Raw genomic sequence first — 18,857 nt, 5'->3', positions numbered from 1 at the left:
TGTTTACCAGACTCGAGTAAATACCTTCAATAAAAATATTTATGACAACAGAAGGATCCTTTAAGCTTAACTATCTTGAAATGGCCTTTTTAAAAAAACACCAAAAAACCTAACAAAGCTACAATCTGCTGAGAGGCAGCCACTTCCCAATTAGGGAAGGCTAAATTTATAAAGGCAATTAACTGGTTCCCTTTATGACCCTAAAGGGTTCTCCCATTCTACCGTCTAAAATCCTTTGGGATGGGCATCTCTGTCTAGGCACAACCGAGAAAACAGTCAAATTCCTTGATCTGGCTCGGTTTTGTCCCAAAATAAACCATCCGATCCCGCTCTGCAAGGGCAGAGATAACACGCAGATGGCAGATACAGGGCAACGCAGAATTCAGAATGCCTTCCCGAATGCTAGATCCCTGGGAAATAGAGGAGAACTTTAAGGATTCAAGGATCAAAACTTCATCCCTGTTGCCAACTTGTACTTTCCAAGCGCTTAGTACAGTGCTCTGCACACAGTAAGCGCTCAATAAATACGATTGATGATGATCCCTCTGGCCTTCCATCAGGCATATGCCAATGAAGGCCAGGGCCACAAAAATAAATCTTTCCTTTTTTTAAAAAAATAAGCACTATGTGCCCGGGCATTCATTCATTCATTCAATCGTATGTATTGAGCACTTACTATGTGCAAAGCACTGTACTAAGCGCTTGGGAAGCACAAATCGGCAACATATAGAGACAGTCCCTACCCAACAACGGGCTCACAGTCTAGAAGGGGGAGGCAGACAACTAAACAAAACACGTAGACAAGTACTATCAGAATAAATAGAATTATAGCTATATACTCATCATTAATAAAATGAATAGGGTAATAAATGTGTATGAATCAATCAATGGTATTTACTAAGCACTTACTGGGGGCAGAACACTATACTAAGCACCTGTTGATCACCTGGAGTATAGAAAAGCAAGGTTAATAAGAATAATTGTGGCCTATCAAGCGCTTACTATGTGCCAAGCACTGTACTAAGTGCCGAGATAATCGGGTCCCCCATGCGACTTGCAGTCTAAGTAGAAAAGATAAGACGTAATGAACCCCCATTATGAAGGTGAGGAAACTGAGGCCCAGAGAAGTGAAGCCACCCAGCCAATGAGTGGCGGAGAAGGCACTGGAACCCAAGTCCTCTATATGTTGCCAACTTCTACTTCCCAAGCGCTTAGTACAGTGCTCTGCACAAAGTAAGCGCTCAATAAATACGATTGATTGATTGATTCCCAGGCCGGGCTCCTTCCCCTGGGCCACGCTGCTTCGCTAGGTTAAATTGTAGAAGCCGCAGATCAGCGGTGATGGGCAGTGAACCAGATTAACCGTGCTGTTTGCGACTCTTCAAACATATCGTACCTTATTCACAGGGAGAGGAAAGACTTGAATTAACACGTGTGAAAAAAGCATTTTCGTTACGCTGCCAACAGTATACTAGTAGTGCTCTGGAAAAGACTACGCGAGAAGCAGCATGGCTTAGTTGAAAGAGCCCGGGCTTGGGAGTCCGGGGTGGTGGGTTCTAATCCCGGCTCTGCTACTTGTCTGCTGTGTGAACTTGGACAAGCCACTTCAATTCTCTGTCTCATCTGTGAAGTGGGGATTAAGACTGTGAGGCCCACGTGGGACAACCTGATTACCTTGCATCTACCACAGCACTTAGAACAGTGCTTGGCACATATTAAGGGCTTAACAAATACCATTATTATTATTATTATTATTATTATAAGTAGCCAGTGCTAGAGCTGACAGCGGCGGAGACTGGAGCCGGGGATACTTCAGCCTTGGAGCGAGCCCCCTGAAGTACCCTGGCACCCCAACCGTTCCTGTGCTCACCCAAGCGCTTAGGCTGGCTGGCAAGCGCTCAGTAGATACCACCGATCCATCGCCTTCTATCATCATCATCATCATCAATCGTATTTATTGAGCGCTTACTGTGTGCAGAGCACTGTACTAAGCGCTTGGGAAGTACAAGTTGGCAAGATATAGAGACAGTCCCTACCCAACAGTGGGCTCACAGTCTAAAAGGGGGAGACAGAGAACAAAACCAAACATACTAACAAAATAAAATAGAATAGATATGTACAGGTAAAATAAATAAATAAATAAATAGAGTAATAAATATGTACAAACATATATACATATATACAGGTGCAGTGGGGAAGGGAAGGAGGTAAGATGGGGGGAATGGAGAGGGGGACGAGGGGGAGAGGAAGGAAGGGGCTCAGTCTGGGAAGGCCTCCTGGAGTAGGTGAGCTCTCAGTAGGGCCTTGAAGGGAGGAAGAGAGCTAGCTTGGCGGATGGGCAGAGGGAGGGCATTCCAGGCCCAGGGGATGACGTGGGCTGGGGGTCAATGGCGGGACAGGCGAGAACGAGGTACGAGACTGGGAGCCCGTTGTTGGGTAGGGACCGTCTCTATATGTTGCCAACTTGTACTTCCCAAGCACTTAGTACAGTGCCCTGCACACAGTAAGCGCTCAATAAATACGACTGAATGAATGAATCACCATCTCTCCATCCCCTAACCTGCCTTGAGCGGCCATTGTGAGATTCGGCCCTAGGACAACGGACTCGGTGGGGAGGTGGGTGCGGGGGCCCCCTCTGGGGCTAACTTTTCCAGACCCGTCCCACCCCCACCTCCGGGGTCCCACTGAGCTCCTGAGCAGGCCCAGGAGCCTGCTTGTCTCTCTCTGCAAAGGATGCTAGGAATGCCCTGGAGCGATGAGCAAGTAGCTACCTGTGGGATGGACTCTCCCAGTCACAGCCCCCGTGATGCACTAACCGCGCCCTCTGTCCCCTCTGCTGCCGTGCGCCCACCCGGCCTGGGACCTGAGAATAATAATTAAAATTTGGGTATCTGTTAAACGCTTACTACGTGCCAGGCAATGTACTAAGCGCTAGGGTGGATATAAGCAAATCGGGTTGGACACAGACCCTGCCCAGGTGGAGCGAGTCCCCACTTTCCGGATGAGTTAACAGGTCCAGCGCTTAGAACGGTGCTCTGCACATAGTAAGCGCTTAACAAATACCATCATTATTATTGCTACGGAGAAATGACGTGACTTGACCAAGGTCACACGGCAGACGAGTGGCGGAGCCGGGATTCGAATCCATGCCCTGCTGGGAGGCAGAGGGGGCTTTTATTTTCAAACAGCAGAGTGGACTGGTGGAGAGAGCCCAGGCTTGTGAGTCGGAAGGACCTGGGTTCTGATCCCAGCTCCACCACTTGTCTGCTGTGTGCCCTTGGGGAAATCCCCTCACTGCTCTAAGCCTCAGTTCCCTCATCTGTAAAAGGGGGATTAAAACTGTGATCCCCAATTGCATCAAGGACTGTGTCCCAACAGTGTGGTCTAGTGGACAGACCAGTACAAGCCTGGGGAACAAAAGGACCTGGGTTCTAATCCCGGCTCCGCCACTTGTTTGACCTTCGGCAAGTTGCTTCACGTCTCTGTGCCTCGGTTCTCTCGTCTGTAAAATGGGAATTAAGATTGAGAGCCCCATGTGGGACAGGGACTGTGTCCAACCTGATTAGCCTGGAACTACCCCAGTGCTTAGAGCAGTGCTTGACCCACAGTAACTGCTTAGGAAATACCATCATTTTTATTATCCTGATAATAATAATATAATTATCCTGATTATATCAGGATATATTATAATAATATCCTGATAATTATCCTGATCTGCTAGTACGTATCCCAGCGCTTAGTACAGTGTCTGGCACATAGTAAACGCTTAAGAAATACACAAACAAAAAAACAGCACCAATCTATACCTCCCTCCTCCAAATCCTGCCACATCTGCAAACCAGGCAGTTGGACCAGCCTCCAATTCTGTGCCCACAGAGCTCAGTCCTGGGTCAGAACACACGCCAGCTGTCTAAATCCCCATGCTCTTTCCTGAGCAACTCTTCACCAAAATAATCCGAGGCTTCTGTCAAACCCAAAGATGACGTGCAGGGCCCAACCGCAACCAGCTCCTCGTTACTAATTCGGCCTGGCCCTCCTTGAATCCCCATCAGAGATTTACCAAAAACACCATTACGAGTTCGTGGAATCCATCGGCCTCTGTCCTCCACGCCCGCAGAGGGGGTCGACTGATCCAACGACCGTATTTATTGAGCTCTTACAGCCTGCAGAGCACTGTGCTAAACGCTTGGGAGAGTGCTGTCGAGTCATTCAACAAGTTCCCTGCCTGTGCACCAAGGTGCCAGAACTTAACCCTGCATTCCCCCTCCTGAAAACTCTTCCTTCGAAAGGTTGCTGAACTCAAGACTTTAAAATACACCCGAGCAAGCAACGAGCGCCCTGCCTCCGAAAATGTGACAAGAGGGGTGAGGCCAGCCTCGTCAAGCATGTTCACGCATTCCAGGGTCCTTTCTATTCCGCTCGGCTCCCGAACAAATCTGCTCCGCACATGTCCCTTAATTCCACGCCCACGGGAGGAAACGCGTGCCCGCCAGTCCAGGCTCTGTGGAATCTGGAATCGGGCTTGAGCACACTCTGGCTCCCGACTTTCCCTTTTTCATTCATCGGTTTCGGGCTGCGTTCAGAGGGACTCTCTGCCCATTTCCCTAGCCGGAAAAACGCTCCCAAGCCCTTCCTCCGACGTACAGAAAAATCGGCGGAATGCATTTTGACCGGCTGGAATGGGGGCCTCCTTCACATCTCCCCGGGAAATGCAACCCGTTTCCCCGCTCCCCACCTCAGAGGAGGGGTCGAAAGGGGGAGAGGGAGCAGGTGTTCGGGGTTACCGCCTCTATTTCCAGAAGGGTTAAGAACCAAATGAAACCGGAGGAATTTAAGATTGGGCAGCTGTTGCTTTTTGACCCAGAGCTGCCTCTGGCTGTCCAGCCTCCCCAGGCTACCCCACACCCCCGTCCTTCTCCACCCCCTTTTTCTCCACCAGATGACACCCTTAGAAAACAATCCCCGATTCCCGACAGAGCTCTTTTCAGAAAGTCGATCCCGCCCAGAGAAATTTTAAACTTCGGGCCAACTCCTAGGATAATGACAACGGTAACGATGGTGTTTGTGTTAAGCGCTTACTACGTGTCAGGCACTGGTCTCCCCCTTTTAGACTGTGAGCCCACTGTTGGGTAGGGACTGTCTCTATATGTTGCCGATTTGTACTTCCCAAGCGCTTAGTACAGTGCTCTGCACATAGTAAGCGCTCAATAAATACGATTGATTGATTGATTGATTGGTCTAAGCGCTGAGGCAGATACAAGGTAATCAGGGTGGATACAGTCCCTGTCCCACATGGGGCTCACAGCCTTAATCCTCTTTGACAGATGAGGGAACTGAAGCCCGGCGATGTGAAGGCACCTGTCGCTCAGCGGACAAGTGGCGGAGCCAGGATTAGAACCCAGGTCCTTCTAACTGCCAGGCTCTAGCCATTAGGGCAGAGGTGGAGCCAACAGCTACCCCAAGACCCGTCCCCCCTCCACCCGAGGAACAAATGTGTCCCCAGGTTGTTACACTGCAATGGTCAAACCGAAAACTGGGGTGGAGATAGAAGGTGAACAACTTCTGAACAACTTCTGAACAACCACAGACTCCCACGCATCCCTCCGGGCTGGCTTTGGAACAATAAGTCAGAGTTGGCCAGGCTGGCTACGGAAAGAAAGTCGCGAGAAAACTTTCGGACACACGCACAAAGCCTGACGATGGTAATGACGACTACGGTATGTCGCTGACGCACCTTCCGAGTGCCGGCGCTGTACAGAGCACAGATACACCATCCCCATGTCCCACCCAAGGCCTAAAGGAGGGAGGGCGAGGACCTGGGTTTTAATCCCAGATCTGCCACTTGCCAGCTGTGCGACCTTGGGCAAGTCACTTCGCTTCTTGGGGCCTCGGTTCCCTCATCTAGAAAATGGGAATTCAACATCCGTATTCCCTCCTATTTAGACGCTGAGCCCCATGTGGGACTTAATTAACTTACATCTAACCCAGCACTTAGTACAGTGCGTGGCACACAGTAAGCAAATACCACAATTTTATCATCATTATTACTGTTATTATTCATGAATCCCCATTTTACAGGTGAGGAAACGGGAGGCCTAAAGTGTGAAGTGATTTAAACCAGCCGGAAGTTTGGGAACTTGGGATTTACCACCTTCAACAAGCCCCTGCCCGGAGGCTGCCACCCTGTCACTACACCGAGGAGCCCGAGGCCAGGGGATGGCTGGCTCCCTTCAGCGGCCTTGGGCTAATCCCTGCCAGGGGTGCCACCTTGCCACTCCACTGAGGGCCTGAGGAAGCCCGGCTCTCCTCAGCGGGCTCAGGTCGACCCCCAGTAGCTGCCATCCTGTCATTCCCCCGGAGGAACTGTAAGCCAGAGGAAGGCTGGCCCCCTTCAGCGGCCTCGGGCTAATCGGTGCCCAGGAGATGCCGCCCCGCCACCCAAGGACCCGGAGGCCAGGGGAAGGCTGGCTCGCCTCAGCGGCCTTGGGTCAACTCCTGCCCAAAAGCTGCCACCCTGCCAGGGGAAGGCCGGCTCCCCTCAGTACCAACGGGCTGGCCCTGTTCGGGAGCTGCCACCCTGCCACTCCACCGAGGGCCTGGGGAAACCTGGCTCCCCTCAACGGCCTCGTGCCAACCCGTGCCCGACAGCCTTTTCTGAGCTCCCCTGTGAGAGCTACCGGATTTTAGGCAGTCGGCCCCACCCCTCTACTCACAAGGTGAAATGTGACCACCTTGTGCTCTCAGTAGAGAAATCCTTTTTATTATCATTTAGCCACATCACCGTTATGGGACTGGATTAAAACAAAAAGGAAAGCAATCAATCAAGTCCTAGTATGTGCTGAACACCCACTGGGAACAGAGCACTATAGAACTCGGGGAGAAAAACGGGAATGTGTTTAGCTTCCCTAGCCCAGGAATAGAGGACCTGATAAAATATTCGTATTAAATTTACTGAAACTGCCAACCGCGGTCACAGGGAGTTTCGTTTCGCTGAACGTGGTTTACAGAACATGAGAGATGGGGGAGATGAAGGATTGAGGATTCAGGGGAGAGAAAAGACAAGAGCGCTGAATTCTGGTGGGTATGAACAGTATCTGTGAACTCACAGGCAATCCATCAACGGTATTTACTGACTACTGTGTGCGGGACACTGTACTGAGCGCTTGGGGAGGCAGAAATACACCAGTCGGTTGACTTGATCCCTGTCTACAAGGAGCTTACAGTCTACAGGGGGACAGGCAGACATGGAAATAAATTATATTAAAGGAAACGGTAGAGTGTAAAATACCCTTTCTTCTGGAAAGTTCGACACAAGCATCTTATGTGTCTCCATGGTATCCACTTGAAGGTTCCTTAGGCCGCCATGATCAACCGGTGGCATTTATTGAGGGCTTGCTGTGGGCAGAGCACTGTACTAAGCACTTAGAAGCGGACAATACAACAGAGCCGGTCACCAATCAGTGGTATTTACTGAATGCAGGGCACTGTATTAAGTGCTTGGGTGAGGACAACACAACCGAGCAGCAGACACGCTCCCTGCCCAAAAGGAGCTTGCAGTCTAATCTTCAGTCTCATTCTGAACTTGGGGTTCGTCCAGCCACTGAACGGCTATCAAACAGTGCTCTGCCCAGAGTAAGTGCTCTATACAAAATCACTGATCAATCAATCGATCAGGTTGCCTCTTGATCAACTGCTTCAGGGCCCTGTCCCCCTGGTCAATTGAGCCAAGGCTGCATCTGCCTTAGTACGAGCACTCAGTACAGTGCTCTGCAAGCAATAAGCACTCAATAAATATGACTGAATGAATGAATGGATCTGCCAAGGTAGCGCAGCAGAGAGGTTGTGAAACACCAAAGCAGAAGGGAAACATCATGGCCTAATGGTTAAAGCAGAGGCCCGGGAGTCAGAGGCCCTGGGTTCTAATCCCAGCTCTGCCACCCGCCTGCCATTTGACCTCGAGCAAGTGATTTCACTTCCCTGTACCTCAGTTACTTCATCTGCAAAATGGGAATTGAGACTGTAAGCCCCGTGTGGGACTCAGACTGTGTCCAACCTGCTTAGCCAGCATCCCACCTGACAAACTTGTTTCTACCCCAGCGCTTAGAAAGGTGCTTGGCACATAGTAAGCGCTGAACAAGTACCACTACCTACCCCAGTGCCTGGCACCTAGTAAGTGCTTAAATACCATATTAAAAGGGGTGGGGGGGGGAGGTAAAAGCAGTAAGTCACGACACACTAAGAACTCCAAATGGATATCCCCCCTTTTAGACTGTGAGCCCACTGTTGGGTAGGGACTGTCTCTATATGTTGCCAACTTGTACTTCCCAAGCGCTTAGTACAGTGCTCTGCACACAGTAAGCGCTCAATAAATACGATTGATTGATTGATTGATTGATGTGATGATCCCAACCCCCGCACCCACCCAAATGTCCTTACCAAGGGGAATGCAAAATTGTCTTTAAAGGCGAACTAGAGGAACACCTGCCCGTCGCCTTTCAAAATACGTGCCCTCGCTTGCCACTCTGGGGGGAGTGGTGGGAGGAGATCTCCCCCACCTCTGCTCGGGTCCGGAGATGCGGCCGCCACGTCGGGGCTTTGCCGGGAGCAGGGCCGAGACAAGCGGGCCGGGGGAAATCACGAAAGGGACCTCCCTCCGGCCTCCAGCTCTCCATCTTGCCACAGCAGGGGCCCAACCAGAAAGGCGGGGAGAACACCCTCCAAGCTCTACGCGGCAGGCTTCCGCTAGGAGATCCCAGGATGGGGTTGGGAAAAGGCCCGGCCACTGAAATGCCAGGGTGACCCCGCTCTCCAGTGCCCCAGGACCATCGAGCCCACACGGGGAGTCAGTCGGGGACACGGTGGATCAGACCCGCGGATTCCGTCGGGGACGCCCGGACCCTTCAAGCTCCGCCACGCGCGCCGACGCGGCCTCTGGAGGAGCGAGCCCGGGCGTCGGAAGACCTGGTTCTCATCCCGGCTCCGCCCCCGGACATTCGATCATATTCACTGAGCGCTTACTGTGTGCAGAGCGCCGTACTAAGTCAGCTGCGTGACTTGGGGCAAGTCCCTTCACTTCTCTGGGCCTCGGTTCCCTCATCCGTCAAAAGGGGATGACGACTGTGAGCCCCCAGACGGGACGGGGACTGTGTCCAACCTCATTATCTTGGATCTGCCCCGGCGCTCAGTACAGCGTCTGGCACCTAGTAAGCGCAGAACAAATACCATTAAAAAAAAAAGGAGTTGAGAGTCGGGCGGCTGGTACGGAAGACCCTCGCTCGGCATTGGCGTTCTCCTCTTTGGGCCCGCCATAAGATCGCCACCCCGACAAAAGACGGAACCACGTCGGAGGCCTTGACGAGGGGGGACCCCCCGTGCCCGAGATCTGACCCACGGGACACGGGGGGCCCGCGCGGGAGAGACCCCCGTCCCCTCCCCGCCCCCGGGACCGGCGGGCCCCGTCCAGTCTCCCCCGCCGCCCCCCGCCCTCCGGCTCACCTCTGAGGGGGGATGTTGGGCGCCGACACGGCCGGCAAGGCGGCGCGGGGCTCGGCGGCGGCGGCGGCGGCGGCGGCCCTCTTGGCCTTCTTGGCCCTCTTACGGACCCTGGAGGCGGAGCGGGCCGCCTGGCCGGCCCCGGCCGCCCCGTCCCGGCGGCAGAGGCCGTTCTTGCCCTGGGCCTCGCCGTAGATGTTGAGGGGCCGGCGGGGGCAGCCGGGCGGGGTGTGGGCGTCGCAGTAAGCCGTCTTCTTGACGGAGAAGGTGGCCCCGCCGCCGCCCGTCAGCTCCTTGACGGGCTCCATCTTCATGTAGAGGCCGGCCTTCTGGGCGCAGGTGACGTGGAAGGCCGTGTAACAGTTGGCCCGGTGGCACTGGATGCAGGCCCCGACGCCCTTCTGCTTGCAGAGGTAACAGGTGAGCTTCCAGCGGGCCGGCGGGATGTTCCGCACGCCGTCGATGGGCTCGATGAAGACCGTGTTGGCGAAGCCCACCTCGGGGATCCACAGGGCGCAGACCACGTGGCCCCAGCGGTCGTCGTCCGTCTTCTTGAAGGCCCCGCCCCGGTTGGGGCAGAGGACGCAGTCGGCGGGCCGGGCCCGGGCCTGCAGGCAGTGGCGGCAGAGCCACTGGCCCTCGGGGATGTAGGGGACCCCGTAGCACTCCTGGTGGACCGCCAGGTTGCACAGGTCGCAGAAGAGGATGACGTTGCTGTTCTGGCACTCGCCGTCCATGCAGATGCAGCAGACGGCGTCCTCGTCGATCAGGGGCGGCGGGTCGCCCTGCTTGCGGTCCTCGCAGTACGACTCCTTCTCGAAGCGGTCCATGAGGAACTCGAACATGTTCTGGGAGACCACCGAGGCCCCGGCGCTCTTGCGCTTGGCGTTGACCAGCTCCAGCCAGGCGTAGTCCTCCTCGTCCATGTCGTACTCCACCTCGCGGTCCAGCTCCTCCGCCGACTTCTCCACGAAGCGGTAGTAGAGCGGGGGCCGCCGCGGGGCCGACGGGGGGCTGTACTCCACCAGGCGCACCTTGGGCTCCGGGAGGGGGCCCGCCGGACCCCCCGGCCCCGGGGCGGGGGGCGGGGCCTCGCTCTTGCGCTTGGCCTTGCTGTGCTTGTGCCGCTTGGCCCGGGGACAGACGGGCGGCCGCTCGCTGTTCTCCTTGTTGCTGTTGCACTCGCTCAGCTCCTGGGCCGTCAGGTCATCTTCCAGGATGACCTCCAGCGGGTCGAAGATGCCGATCCGGTGCAGGCGCCCTTCGATCTCGATCTCCACCATCCTCTGGGCCTGGGCGTAGGTCAGCGTCTCGCGGGTCGGGGACGGGTTAATTCCGCACGGGGAAGAGTTGGGCCTCGCTGCCGTGACTCGAGGGCATCGTCCTTTCCTCCTCATTTGGTAATGATGACCTGAAATCGCAAACCACAGGGTGCGGGGGGTGGTTAGACTCGGCTTCGGCCTCCTCCGAGGCGGCACTCACGTGGGCGCGGGGCGCCGGGCGCTTGGGAGCGGGCAGCGTAACCGCGTCGGTGGGCACGGCCCCCCACCCCGGCCCGAAGCGAGCCAACGGTCCGGAGGGGGAGATGGACCTCAAGGCGGCTCTTTTGGGAACCCGATGGAAACGGCGGGGACGGGGCCCGTCTCGCTTTCAGGGCGTGGCTACGACCCACTAGTCTCGATGCCAAGACACCCAGCTGGAAGGGGAGGCTTTAGGCAGATTGGGAAACGGGCATTTTTCGTCCTCGCACATACTCCCACTCGATTTTTACTTCCAAAATTTCACCAAGTGTCGCCGCGGGGCTGGCCGGAGCCCTCGGGTCAGGTGAGAAAAATTCAAGCAAGTGAGATCGACACGGAGAAAACACAGCTTCGTCATCCTATCGTCCTCAAGCCCAATTCCCCCAGAGAGGACTCTGCCCTGTTCCTATACAAGTATACTTTGGAAAGGGCAATAACTGTCAGATGATAATAATGGCATTTATTACGTGCTTACTATGTGCAAAGCACTGTTCTAAGCACTGGCAGGGGGGAAATACAAGGTGATCAGGTTGTCCCACAGGAGGCTCACAGTCAATCCCCATTTTACAGATGAGGTAACTGAGGCACAGAGAAGTTAAGTTTCTTGCCCAAAGTCACACAGCTGACAATTGGCGGAGCCGGGATTTGAACCCATGACCACTGACTCCAAAGCCCGGGCTCTTTCCACTGAGATGTATGTGTAGTGGGTGGGGGGGAATACAACACAAACAGTGGGCCACATTATTTTATCATCCTCAAACCCAATTGCCCCAGAGGACTCTGCCCTGGTCCTACACAATTATACTTTGGGAAGGGCAATAACTCTGTCGAATGTGTGTGTGTGTTTGCATGTGTGTGTTTTGTACATGTGTGTGTTTGCATGTGTGTGTTTTGTGTGTGTGCCAGGCTGTAGCTGGCACATGCCCAGTGGACACCGTCAGGCAGACAACGGCCCCCCCATGGAGTCAGAGTTCACGCTCCTCCCCAAGTATCACGCTCGCTACCAGGAAGTAACCCTTGGGTAATGGGAGGGTGGGGTGGGTTGTTACTATTAGGGGAAATAAATAAAAATGGTGCTTGTTAGGTGCTTCCTATATTCCAACACTGTACTGGGCGCGAGGGGAGATATGAGATCATCAGGTTGGATGGTGCCCGTCCCACGCGGGGCTCACGGTCCAAGTCGGAGGACTTAGCCCTCACTGTACAGATGAAGTAAATGAGACAGGGAGGAAGTGAAGCGACTTGCCCAAGGCCACTCGGCAGAGCCGGGATTCGAACCCAGGTCCTCTGACGTCCGGGTCTGGGCTCTTTCCCCTAGACCAGGCTGCTTCCTTCTATTCAGTGCTTTTACTACCAAAGCACCTTTCAGTAATAATAATAATGGCATTTATTAAGTGCTTACTATGTGCAAAGCACTGTTCTAAGCGCTGGGGAGGTTACAAGGTGATCAGGTTGTCCCACGTGGGGCTCACAGTCTTAATCCCCATTTTACAGATGAGGTAACTGAGGCCCAGAGAAGTGAAGTGACTTGCCCAAGGTCACACAGCAGACACGTGGTGCAGCCGGGATTCAACCCCATGACCTCTGACTCCAAAGCCCGGGCTCTTTCCACTGAGCCACGCTGCTTCTAATAATAACTATTATTAGTATGAGTAATACTTAGTATTACTTTTATTAGTATTAGTAATATCAGTAATAATAATGATGGCACTTATTAAGCGCTGATAGTAATGATGGTATTTGTTAAGCGGTTAACGTGTGCCAAGCATTGTTCTAATTCTCCCTTTGCAACATCCCTGCGTGAGAGGGTCAGGGAGATGTCAACGAGATCAGCCTGGTTCTCTCTGGCATCTCAGAGAATCCTGGAGAAACGGAGGGTGGGTACCGTGTCTGCGGCGAGCCCGATATTCCAGCTGGAGCAGGGATTAAGCCACTTGCTGAGAGGCCAAGGCGGACAGGATCCACGACTCGTGGTTTCCCAGCTCAGGCGCTCTAGCCACCAGCACTAGCGGCCCGCCACTGGCAAAGTGGGAGAAGAATCCACCAACAATGTGCTGGTGCACCATCCCCCCCATCTTACCTCCTTCCCTTCCCCACAGCACCTGTATATATGTTTGTACATATTTATTACTCTATTTTATTTGTACCTATCTATTCTATTTATTTTATTTTGTTAGCATGTTGGGTTTTGTTCTCTGTCTTCCCCTTTTAGACCGTGAGCCCACTGTTGGGTAGGGACTGTCTCTATATGTTGCCAGCTTGGACTTCCCAAGCGCTTAGTACAGTGCTCTGCACATAGTAAGCGCTCAATAAATACGATTGATGATGATGAAGGAGGGATGTCCGGCCACCCGCTGCCTCTCCTCGCTGATTTCCTCCCGACCCGGGCGCGTACACTTCGCTCCTCTGACACCAATCTCCTTCTTGTCTGTTTCGCCGCTGACCTCTCGCCCACGTCCTCCCCGTGGTCTGGAACTCTTTCCCCCGTCATGACAGACCGCCACTCTGCCCATCTTCAAAGCCCTCCCAAAAATCGCATCTCCCCCAAGAGCAGTTGCCTAAGCCTTTCCGCGGCTCAGTGAAAGGAGCCCGGGCTTTGGAGTCAGAGGTCATGGGTTCAAATCCCAACTCTGCCAATTAGTTGTGTGACTTTGGGCAAGTCACAACTTCTCTGTGCTTCAGTTCCCTCATCTGCAAAATGGGGATGAAGACTGTGAGCCCCCTTTGGGACAACCTGATCACCTTGTAACCTCCCCAGCACTTAGAACACTGCTTTGCACATAGTAAGCGCTTAATCTGCCTTTGACACTGTGGACCACCCCCTTCTCCTTAACACGCAATCCAACCTTGGCTTCACAGACTCCGTCCTCCCGGTTTTCCTCATCTATCCGGCCATTCATTCTCAGTCTCTTTTGCGGACTCCTCCTCCCCCTCCCATCCCCTTACTGTAGGGGTTCCTCAAGGGTCAGTTCTCGGTCCCCTTCTGCTCTCTATCTACACTCACTCCCTTGGTGACCTCATTCGCTCCCACGGCTTCAACTATCATCTCTACGCTGATGACACCCAAATCTCCATCTCTGCCCCTGCTCTCTCTCCCTCCCTCCAGGCTCGCGTCTCCTCCTGCCTTCAAGACATCTCCATCTGGATGTCTGCCCGCCATCTAAAACTCAATTACGTCCAAGACTGAACTCCTTATTCATTCATTCATTCAATCGTATTTATTGAGCGCTTACTGTGTGCAGAGCACTGTACTACGCGCTTGGGAAGTACAAGTGGGCAACATACAGAGATGGTCCCTACCCAAAGACAGGCTCACAGTCTAGAAGGGGGGAGCCCTCAGCCCCGAAGCACTTATGTCCATAGCCATAATTGATTTTAACACCTGTCTCCCCTTCTATTCATTCAATCAATCGCATTTATTGAGCGCTTACTGTGTGCAGAGCACTGTACTAAGCACTTGGGAAGTACAAGCTGGCAACATATAGAGACGGTCCCTACACAACAACGGGCTCACGGTCTAAAGGGGGGAGACAGACAACAAAACAAATTAACAAAAAATAAATAGAATAGTAAATATGTACACGCAAAATAAATAGAGTAATAAATCTATACAAACATATACACAGGTGCTGTGGGGAGGGGAAGGAGGTAGGGCGGGGGGGATGGGGACTGTAAGTTCCTGGTGGGCAAGGAATGTGTCTACCCACCCCTTTGTCTTGTCCTCTCCCAAACGCTTAATACAGTGCTCAGCCTCCTTACTGACCTCCCCTTCTCCTGTCTCTCCCCACTCTGGTCGATACTTCGCTCCGCTGGCTGGGTCATTTTTTTACAGGACATGTTTCCCCACTCAAGGGACTCCACAGGTTGCCCACTGTTTCCACATCAAACAGAAACTCCTCACCATTGGCTTTAAAGCATTCAATCCCCTCGCCCCCTCCTACCTCACCTCGCCACGCTACTATTCATTCAATAGTATTTATTGAGCACTTACTACGTGCAGAGCACTGTACTAAGCGCTTGGGAAGTCCAAGTTGGCAACATATAGAGACGGTCCCTACCCAACAGCGGGCTCACAGTCTAGAAGGGGGAGACAGACAACCCAGCCCGCGCACTCCCCTCCTCTAATAATAATAATAATAGCATTTATTAAGCATTTACTATGTGCAAAGCACCGTTCTAAGCGCTGGGGAGGTTACAAGGTGACCAGGTTGTCCCACGGGGGGCTCACAGTCTTAATCCCCATTTTACAAATGAGGTAACTGAGGCACAGAGAAGTTACGTGACTTGCCCAAAGTCACACAGCTGACAACTGGCAGAGCCGGGATTGGAACCCATGATCTCTGACTCCAAAGCCCGGGCTCTTTTCCACCGAGCCATGCTGCTTCTCTGTGACGTTGTAATGCCAACCTGCTCACTCTACCTCGACCTCGTCAGTCTCGCCGCCATCCGTTCTGCTTCTGGTCTGGAACGCCCTCCCTCCTCGAATCCGTCAGACGGTGACTCCTCGCACTCAAAGCCTTCCTGAAGGCCCATCTCCTCCAAGAGGCCTTCCCTGACTAAGCCCCCATTCCTCTTCTCTCATTCCCTTCTACGTCAGCCTGACCTGTTCCCCTTATTCACAGCATCCCCCCTCCACAAACCCCAGAGCACTTATGTACATATCTGTCATTTATTTACACTAATGTCCATCTCCCCCCCTGGACTGTAAGCTTGTTGTGGGCAGGGAATGTGTCTATAGAGAAGCAGCGTGGCTCAGTGGAAAGAGCCCGGGCTTTGGAGTCAGAGGTCATGGGTTCAAATTCCGGCTCCGCCAGTTGTCAGCTGTGTGACTTTGGGCAAGTCACTTCACTTCTCTGTAAAATGGGCATTAAGACTGTGAGCCCCATGTGGGACAATCTGATTACCTTGCATCCCCCACAGCACTCAGAACAGTGCACTGCACATAGTAAGCGCTTAACAAATACTATTATTATTATTATTATTGTTATTCTCTGGGCCTCAGTTCCCTCATCTGGAAAATGGAGATTAAGGCTGTGAGCCCCCCATGGGACAACCTGATCACCTTGTAACCTCTCCAGCGCGTAGAACGGTGCTTTGCACACAGTAAGCGCTTAATAAATGCCATTATTATTATTATTGTTGTTGTTGTATTGTGAGCCCACTGTTGGGTAGGGACTGTCTCTATATGTTGCCAATTTGTACTTCCCAAGCGCTTAGTACAGTGCTCTGCACATAGTAAGCGCTCGATAAATACGATTGATGATGATGATGATTTCCAACCACAATCAAATGGTACCTCTCTAATGGACGCTTACTCTACCTAGACATACTCTAGAAGCAGCGTGGCTTAGCGGAAAGAGCCCGGGCTTGGGAGTCAGAGGCCGTGAGTTCTAATCCCGGCTCCGCCGCTTGTCAGCTGTGTGACCTTGGGCAAGTCGCTTGGCTTCTCTGGGCCTCAGTTACCCCATCTGTAAAATGGGGATTAAGACTGTGGGCCCCACGTGGAAACAATCTGATAACCCTGTATCTATCCCAGCGCTTGTGTGCTCGGCATGTAATAAGCGCTTAACAAACACCATCATTATTATTATTAGACTCTAAGCTCGTTTTGGGCAGGGAATGTGTCCGTTTATTGTTACAATGTGTTCGCCCAAGCGCTTAGTACAGTGCTCTGCACACACTAAGCGCTCAAATACAATTGACTGAATGAATGAAGTGGCTGAGAGGGGGTCTCCTTTGCTCTCCCCCCTGGTTCCTTCCTCCTCTCAACAGGGCCCGGGGGTGCGGGGACCCGTTTAATTGAGTCACACCAAGGGTGGGGGGCGGAGGGTGGTGTAGACAGAGGAATCCGCGCCTCTGGATCCGCTCTGACACAGGCTGCAGTTTGGCCACGGAGCTATCGCGGGGTTTGAGACGCCCTGCCCGACAGTGAGTGACCTCTTCCTGTGAGCGCCGTCAGAGAGGGAGGAGGAGGAGGAAGAAGAAGAAGAGGATGACAACAGGGAGGAGGAGGTCAGGGAGGAGTAAATAGACGGGTTGGAGATGAGTAGGGAAGCTTTCCAGGCGGCTTTCAGCAACCCAGCTTCTGGATCCCTGTCATTAAGATAGATAATTGAGAGCCCGCCCGGGTGATTTTTATGACTGAACAATGCGCACGTAAGACACATATATATTTTAGGGACTCAATTCTCAGACTATCATCAGCTTGGCGCTTTTCACTGCTAACGAAACACCACTGAGTTATGATCGGCCCCAGAGCGCCCGTTTAAAAAGAAAAAAAACGGAAAGAAAAAAATTTTGACAACTGTTTCAGAAAATAGACCACGGGCTGGCGGAAGAGTTAGCACACAGGAAGTGATTTTTTTTTGCCGCAACACTGTTTGCTTATATCGATAACGTGCGTTCAAAGCTGCCGCTCCCCGGCCGGGCGATGTGAAGTCGTGGGTTCGTACCCTAACACGTTAAATGTGTTCTCTTATGCAACTCAAACTTTCAAAGCGTGGGGTCCAAATTTCTAGGCATTTGGCAACTCTCCCCTCTGACAGCTTTTTAGACCCTTGGGACCCAGGAGGATGGCACTGCAATTAAGGAACTATAATTCCTCCTAAGAATCTTTATTTCCCAGTATCATTACCCATTAATGGGGGGGGGGGGGGTCCATTCACAGAAGCTTCGCAAGCAGACTGGGCTCTTGATTACTGGCAAAGCGGCACGGCTTACTGGGTAGAGCCCGGTCAGAAGGACCTGGGTTCTAATCCTGACTCCACCACGTGCCTGTTGGGCAAGCCACTTCACTTCTCTGGGCCTCAATTCCCTCCTCTGTAAAATGAGGATTAAGACCGTGAACCCCATGGGGGACAGGGATTGTGTCCAACCTGATTAACTTGTATCTACCCCAGTGCTTAGAACAGTGCTTGGCATATGGTAAGCGCTTAACAAGTACCATAACTATTATTATTCCTCTACCCAAAAACTTAAATGCACCCCTCGGGCACCACCTGAAGTCCTCAAAAGAGAATTATAACTTTCGCAGGTGCCAGGCAAAAGTTGGGAGAAGCTCAGTTTCACTTTCCCCATTCTTACATATTCACAAGTCTTTTTTTGTTAACAACGCTGTTCATGCTGCCACTTTTTTTAATCCTTTTAAATGTGAACGGGGAGGACTTAATGCTGTCAACAGTGTTGAAGGAAAAAAAAAAGCATGTGCTCAGAAAGAGCATGGGACAGAAGACTAGTTGACATAAAATTCATGAAGGATAGGACCCGGTTCTCAATGCCCTTTAAAAAAAAAAAAAACCCTCGGATAAATCCCAATGTGGGGGCAATGCTAGGGGGGCAAAAAGGTGCCCATTCAAGCTTGCATTTCCTGCTGAGGCGAGCAACAGAGACGCTAATTCAAGCACCTAGCCCATTGTTTGTGCTCAATAAACGTTGGACAATGACTTCCAACAAGGACCCCTGAACAGCCCCGGGGCAGCAGTGACTTCAATCAATTCTCATCTGTGTTGAATTCAAACTGGCCAGCCCCAAACTAAAAGATTGTTAGTTCTGATCACCCTCTGCCCTTGGCAACTTGGGTTTATCTTTACCGCAACCAGACTGTGACAAAAGTTGAAGTTTGGGAAGCCCACCTGAATTCACAATTTGGCCCTACAGAGCAAAATTTGATTCAAGTTCAGAGAGCGAAGCCCCTAAAAATCTACCTTTTCCACCCACGGCACCTTAATTCGGAGTTTAAAATATTTACGGAGGATATCTGTTTTGAGTCTCCTCTCCATACAAGCTACAAAGTTTTGGAACTGCTGCACGTAATAATAATAACAATAATCCAGCACTTAGAACAGT

At 52.4% G+C, this 18,857-nt stretch overlaps 1 protein-coding gene across 3 annotated transcripts in view; it reads right to left on the bottom strand.

Moving 5' to 3' along the window:
- Positions 1 to 18,857, bottom strand: part of BRD1 (bromodomain containing 1) — an 86,525-nt gene that overhangs the window by 62,174 nt on the left and 5,494 nt on the right. For all 3 annotated transcript variants that reach the window (XM_038756174.1, XM_038756173.1, XM_038756175.1), the window contains exon 2: positions 9,496 to 10,903. In XM_038756174.1, the coding sequence (XP_038612102.1) occupies positions 9,496 to 10,889 (1,394 nt within the window). In that variant the 5' untranslated portion in view covers positions 10,890 to 10,903. The remainder of the gene's footprint in view (positions 1 to 9,495; positions 10,904 to 18,857) is intronic.

Source organism: Tachyglossus aculeatus, chromosome 14 (assembly GCF_015852505.1).
Source record: "Tachyglossus aculeatus isolate mTacAcu1 chromosome 14, mTacAcu1.pri, whole genome shotgun sequence".
NCBI classification, from domain to species: domain Eukaryota; kingdom Metazoa; phylum Chordata; class Mammalia; order Monotremata; family Tachyglossidae; genus Tachyglossus; species Tachyglossus aculeatus.
This window is presented reverse-complemented; position numbering and strand designations above follow the sequence as displayed.